The following is a 7,174-nucleotide window of genomic DNA, read 5'->3' as shown; positions in this document are numbered from 1 at the left end:
TACATATAAAGTATACACACAGGTTATTAGATACAAAAAGACAGACACTTCATACTTCATCAAGGTACCCTTGCATGACTATAGTATCTGGAACCATTTACCAATGTATTGTTTAATTGTTCATAAATTTATAGTCTTTTTCCTTTTTGCAGCTTCATGTATATGGAGGTGTAAAAGGGTGGGTACGAGAAAAGTTATTCATTTGGAGATAGACATTTATTTGGCCTATTGGTATTTCCTTTTTTAATTTCTACTTTACTATTTTTTTAAACATATGATGCTTTTGTGTGATTTAATTGATACTATATATAGGCAATATAGATGCAGAGGAAATATTTGAGAAGGTATTGTTTGACAGGATTGGGCAGCAAACTTTAAGGGCTCGGATGTTTTCAACCTGCGCAAAAGATTTAAATTGATTGCGTTTATCTATACTATCGTATAAAGCATTTCACAAGGGTTCCAACCAAATTTAAATAATTGCAACATATTATGCTTATAGTACAACAACTCAATGAAGTTAGTAAAGGGAATTAGTCTTTCTACATGAGTATAAATTGATAAATACAATTAAATTGATAACTTTATAAATTAAGTATTGTTAAATACTTGATAAAGAATTAAATCATTTGACTTAGTTGAACATCATCACCTTCCTCATATTTACATTGCTTTTCCATTTCAAGTTCTCCGTAACCGATTACTTGATTGGATTTTATAATTAAGTCACTATTATTTGGTTTAGTAATTGCTAAACATCATACAAATAAGGTTACAACCTTTTTTGCAATTTTATCAGATAGTTGATGAACATCATATGAAATAAAAATAAAAATAAATAATAATAATAATAATAATAATAATAATAATTAAATATAAAAAAACTTAATCAACGTTATTATGAATTTAATTATAACTATAAATGGTTTTAAAACTTAAAAGATGCTAACCAATTAGAAACGAAAATTACTAAAAGGTAATTTCATGGGGTATTATTATCTATAATACCTAATAATTGCAACAATAATAATTAAATAATGAACTTAATTACAGATGGTTTAAAACTCAAAAGAATGCTCTTTGCATCTTACCTCAAGTCTCATGGAATAAGGTTCAAATGATAACCATTGTATAATTAGGAACCACTTTTTAGCCCTTGGATCGTATTTTGATGGTTGAGACCTTTAAGTGCAATATCTATATCTCTAAGATGAAGATAATGTATGGTAATGAAGATTTGGAGCAGCAAGAGGTAAAAACAGCCCGAATTTTTCCTTTTACAAATTCGATTCGATTCGTGAGTGTTAGTGTGTGTGTTTATATTGATTAGGGTTTCATCAAATGCAATGTGAGGGTTTCCAATCGGTGTTTATACAAATAATATAGAACCCAATTTTTATGTATGTGTATGTAGTGTGTAGTATGGGGTCTTGCTTACCTCATTCAAGGAATAACAATGAAAGACAGGGGTCATTGATTTCGAAAAACTCCGCCCCTTTGTTCGCCTTCTTCCTGATTTTAAGTTACGGTGAGTCAATTTCCTTTTTTCTGATTCTAATCGATTAAGAACTATACGTGATTAACCAACGAATTGTGGTAGATTTTATGTTTCTATTGCAGTATTTGGATTGAATTGACTGTTGCAATTTAATAATCGTCAGTTATAGTTCGTTTTTTGAATATAGAGAAACACTGACTTATTTAAGGTGCTTGATTTGGGTGAATAGTAGCAATATAAACTGCTATTGTAATTTGGTGTGATATTCAATTCAATATCAGCAACCTAATCAAATTGTTCCCTAAACATAGAGTAAATGTGTTCACCAGCAAGGTAATAATATGTACTAATTTTCAATTATAAGAGACTTCTAATAAGGAAATATAGCTATTAGGTTATGTCAAGGTAAGCATAGTTTATAAAGAATATGTTGCAGAATAAAGTTAATACAACATTTTAGTAATAAATAATAAACTGCTTTCTTATCTATAAAAGGGAACAAAACCTGCAATTTGACTTTTAGATGTCAAAACTGAATTTATATGTATATGTGTATGTAGTATAATATATATATTTAACATCTATTTTACACCATCTAAAACAATGAAAAAGAAAAAATAAAAATAAAAAAATTTGAAAACTGTGACGTCTTTTGAAGAGGGTTGAGAAAGCACACGTCCATAGAATTGAAGTTTTGTGAGACCACATGTGGTGGGGCGCAAACCTCTCTCAAAGCATCTTAAAAACGCGGGGGAACACTGTACCCTCAGGCGTTTTGGGCCTTTTTTTGACTGGTAGTGCTACCACAAAGCGCCGAACGAGGAGTGGACTTTGGTCAAAATAACCATGGTCAAACGGCTAACTTTAAAAAAAACCGGTTTTTGTTTTAAAAATCTATACTATATTCGCACTTTCGTACCGTGTCACGCACTATCTATATTAGTCGTCGTTCCAGGAAAAAACAATAACTATTATGCATGTCGTGTATCGCACGGGTGTTCCCCCTAGTTATTCATTAAAAACATAAGGGTCTATCACCTTAAAATGATGGACAATTTAGATAAAAAGATGGTTATATTACTCTAAAAGGGTGTGTGATGGTATTTTCAAAGCTTAGGGTACCTAGGACGTTCACTCGGGTTCACGGGAAACACGGTTTAATTTAGATGAAAGTTTTCTTGTTGCAAATTAAACCAACTGTACAAGGTAACGAAAGACAACATTTATTGTGTTTGACTCTCTTTTGTGTCTCGAACCTTTCTGTCGAATTCTTATTTAATCAAAATAATTCAATTTCTTGTACCTCTTGAAGATTCAACATTCTCCTATAAAGGTTGTAGGTTTAACATCTTATGTATGTTTCAGTTCCATGTCCTTGGTGGGTTATTTCGAAAATGGTTGCACGTTTATGCTTCTCTTGTCGATTTTTTATGTCTCGTATCCAGATATTTAAAATTTATTATTATATTAAGATAGATAAAATATATATATATACAATATGAAAAACAATGGAGATGCGGGGGATCGAACCCCGTGCCTCTCGCATGCAAAGCGAGCGCTCTACCATTTGAGCTACATCCCCATCTGTCACTTGATACATCTTTCATTTACATAACCCTTCATCGTCACTTGAATACGCACGTCAATTTAACCCACTCTTTCACAATCACCATAACCAACCAACGATGGATGACGACGGCGTGGGAACCCTACGCACCCGCTCCAAGGTAGCCCCAGACTGGACCGTAGAAGAATCACTAATTCTAGTCAACGAGGTCTCCGCCGTTGAATCCGACTGCGGCGACACTCTCGCGTCCTTCCAGAAATGGAAAATCATCGTCGAAAACTGCAACGCCTTGGGCGTCAACCGCAACCTCAACCAGTGCCGGAGAAAGTGGGACACCTTACTCTCCGATTACAAGAAAATCAAACAGTCAGCTTCAAAGAAAGCGACCTTCAATTCCGAATTGTTCAATGTCATTGAACGCTATGTTGGGGATTACGAAGGTGGATGTGGTACGGATCCGGATTCTGAATCGGAGCCTGTGCTTGCTTCTTTTTTGCAATCTGGTATGCGACTTTATATAATGTTGATAATTATAATCTGAAAACTTAATATCAGTTCTAGAATTAGGAAACCCTAGGTTTGTTTGAGATGAGAATAGAATTTTCAGGGGTTTTAGGCATGCTCTAGGCTTCTTTAGGGCTATTTTAGGTTGATTCGAGGCTTGTTTAGGCCTTAGGGTTGTTATAATTGTTTCAGACCTGTATAGGCAATTTTTACCGGAATTTCATCGGAAGTTGGCTTGAAAAAATGCGCCTAAGGGCCTGAAAGTGTGGCGTTTGAAGCGAAGCGAGAAGGCTGCGCTAGGCCTGAAAAGTGTGCTTTTGGCGCGCATGCATAGGTGAAGACTTTTCTAGCTTTCCATCCTAGATGACCATCACATTTTTAGCTTTATGATCAAGCTTAACTAGGAATCGGGCATGCATTTAGTTGGCTTTGAATGTTCTATAGTTTTTGATTTCCTTTTCTTTTTCTGTTACTTAGCGACATTCTAGTGTTCAGCATAATTTCCAAAATCAATGCTTTGAATGTACTAATCGGCCTTTTTGCCGAGAGTTATGCGCCTTATGTCCAAGGCTTGATGCAAAACTATTGTGGAGCCAGGGGTCTCATTGGAAGCAACCTCTCTATTCTTATGGGGTAGAGGTAAGGCTGTCTACATCTTACCCTTCTCAGACCCTACCTTAGCTTTGCTATTGGTGGGATTTACTGAGTATGATGATGATGATGAATGCTTTGAATGTACAGAAGTACTTGTTTTACTTTTGATTATGACGATGATGAAGTGGTGAACTAGATGGAAGTAATATCTAATAAGGAAATTCTGGCCTTTACTTAGCTTTAACGACATAATTGATGATCCTGAATCTACTAGATTTTTTATTTGACTTTAGAGTAGGGATCGCCCTGGCTTGCCACCTTTTGTCCTGTCCAGCTAACGCTTTACCTGGTCCCACTTGTTAGCAGTGTATTGACGGGGCTCGTGAGTTTTCCCTGGATGGTTACTTAAAAAAGAAAGAAAAAAACATTAGTTGTTCTCTCTCTCTCTCTTTCTATAATAGTGGCTAAAAATCTATTTCGGTACTGAAGTAAGCATTACAATTAGGAGATTGACAATCGTCTTGCTAGTTTTTTGAATCCATTTCTCTCTGCAGGCACACAATAATAGATAAATTTGGCATCTAGTTATGACATTAGATTCGTCTCTTTGAATGTTCCCTCAAAAACTACCTTTTGTTGACATATAGTTTTCTGAAGAATGAAGACTGTCTACGTTGTGATTTTTGAATTTTGATCTAGAGAATCCAATTGTTGAATTGTTTTGGTTGTTACTTAATTATTTATACTTCTCTTTGTAAACCGTTGCGCTTTCTTTTCTTAAAGTAACATCAGATTCAAAGAAGCAAAGATCAAAGATGATACCTCAGAAACGCAGCATAGAAGACACCCGGAAGCGAAAAATAGACGTTAAAACTGAAGAAGTTAAAGTTGGGGAATGCAGTTCAGAACCAAAAAACAACATTTCAAATGAAATCGCAAGGCCTGAAATCAGTGAAGAAGAGCAAGAAGAGATGATGGCTGAGAAACTTAGAGAAAATGCAGAACTAATTGAAGCGATTGTGAAAGAGGATTCAGTTAATGGTGGGTCTAGTGACGAATTAACTAGACTTAATGGTGATAAGCTTATCGTCTGTCTCGGCAATCTTGTAGTAGCTCTTGATCAGCTTTCTAAATTTGTTCAATGATCTTGAGTAATGATCTTTTTTTGTGTTGGAAGTGAATTATGACATCTACTTATGTTACTTTAGGATTTCAGGTTGTACAACCATATTGAGCAATATAAAGGTTGCAACTTTAGGCCAAGAAATTGGATTTATAATTTATTACATAGATGTGTTTATACTCATCCAGATGCATTCATTTTACATAGATTTCAAGATGAACCAATTTTGGTAATTGACTTTGTAAGTTATATTTAGACGGTGATGATATCGACTCATGAATAGATCATTTGGTTTTGGTTAAACCCAAAGAAAATGTGCAGTGCATTGAGCACATTGTTAGTTCATATATTTTTTTGCCAGCCTCATCACAAGGTGTGGTTAAAAGAAAATAGAGAATTAAGGGATGATCAAGAGGGGATAGGGGGTAAAGCAAAATGTAGATACAGTTCATGTTAAAATAATGCGCAACAACACATTTGTGACAGTGACTGGTTCTAAAGGGAACAAGAAACTGGGAGCATCTACTGGTGGGGTACTTTGTTTTAACAGCCAGTAACTAACTTAATCACTACTTAGGTTAGCAATGATAATACAATTTGTTAGATATTAAACTTAGAATATACATACACATTTCAATAAAGTGGTGGGAGTTAAATGCAGGCATTATAAGAGTATCCCAAAAAAAATAATGATAGTAGGATAACAAAACAGATAATAATAGGGTCCAAATCGAAACATAAAGGACACCGGAAAACATGATATTCGAATCAGACTTCTTCGCCAATCTTGTCATACTGCTGACATAATAATAATAATCCAGGTCCATTTACTCTTTTCTTGTGTTTTAGGCACTGATGACTTCTTGAGCGATATGTTGGCTTCCTCTTCTTATGAAGCTCGTCATTATCTGTGGATGACTAAATAGGCCCGGCCCTTAGTCATCCACATATGACTTGGGTCTTGGGCTTTAAAAGATATTTTGTTTCTTCAAACAAAACGGAAAATAACATAAATATTTTGTTCCCGAGCTATTCTGTAGTTATTCATCAAAAGCGGCGTCTTAACCTACTCTTCGTGTATTGTCTTTCCACTACTTCATGAGGTGAAGATACTAATAAATATATTTTGTACTGGTTTGTGAATCAAACGTTAGAATAATACTACTTTTCTTGGCAAAAACCACCTGAACTAGAGCTTGTACATCCCAATGTTTTTGATAAATACATATTTGAGGTTTATTCTGGAAATTCATCCAACCTATGGTGAATCTAAAGAACCATTTGTTTTAATTTTACAAGTAAAAAGGTAACTTAAATAATTAATAAACTCGAGCTAAGATCAAATAACTCGATAAAACCCCCCTACAAATGTGGGTCACCGAACATTTTACACAAGTTTAACAACATTAGCTTTAGAGTACAAGATTGTTACAAAATGAAAACACATAATCTAAGGATGCAATTTTTTTTTTAAACTCAAACCTCAAATGTGATCAAAATCAAACCGGAATCAACTCTATTTTTTGCAACTCCCCCCTCCCCACGGGTTTATTTGGTTATTTTTTAATATCTAACTCACGTACTCTCTAATCATACTCATAAATCTACACTTATGTCCATCATAAGATTGTAACACTCATCCACATTAAGAATAACATCTTTCTAACTAGGGCTGTTCACGAGCCGAGTCGAACCAAGCGGACCTTTGCTCGTGTTTGGCTCGTTTTCAAACCGAACCGAACGGGGCGGCTCATTTAAAACCGAGCATCAAATCAAGCGAGCATTTTTCGAGCAGTAAAAATTCCGAGCGAGCGTCGAGCGAAGTTCGAGCGATTTGGACAACCGTGTCGCCCAATTTAAATTTACTGAGAGAGATAGTGACAATGTT

General features: G+C 34.9%; 1 protein-coding gene, 1 long non-coding RNA gene and 1 other non-coding gene across 3 annotated transcripts; 2 read left to right on the top strand and 1 right to left on the bottom strand.

Moving 5' to 3' along the window:
- On the top strand, positions 1–345 carry LOC110928100. Its single transcript, XR_002586132.2, has 3 exons — positions 1–64; positions 153–231; positions 313–345. It is a non-coding gene; the product is annotated as an uncharacterized LOC110928100 (long non-coding RNA).
- Positions 346–3,007: 2,662 nt separating this feature from the next.
- Positions 3,008–3,080, bottom strand: TRNAA-UGC. The gene has a single exon. It is a non-coding gene; the product is annotated as a tRNA-Ala (tRNA).
- Positions 3,081–3,151: 71 nt separating this feature from the next.
- On the top strand, positions 3,152–5,469 carry LOC110930056 (trihelix transcription factor ASR3). Its single transcript, XM_022173278.2, has 2 exons — positions 3,152–3,568; positions 4,947–5,469. The coding sequence occupies exons 1-2, from the start codon at positions 3,184–3,186 to the stop codon at positions 5,306–5,308; spliced, it is 747 nt and encodes a 248-aa protein (XP_022028970.1). The 5' UTR covers positions 3,152–3,183; the 3' UTR covers positions 5,309–5,469.
- The last annotated feature ends 1,705 nt before the right edge of the window (positions 5,470–7,174 follow it).

The sequence above is a fragment of the Helianthus annuus genome, chromosome 3 (genome assembly GCF_002127325.2).
Source record: "Helianthus annuus cultivar XRQ/B chromosome 3, HanXRQr2.0-SUNRISE, whole genome shotgun sequence".
In the NCBI taxonomy this organism is placed as follows: domain Eukaryota; kingdom Viridiplantae; phylum Streptophyta; class Magnoliopsida; order Asterales; family Asteraceae; genus Helianthus; species Helianthus annuus.
This window is presented reverse-complemented; position numbering and strand designations above follow the sequence as displayed.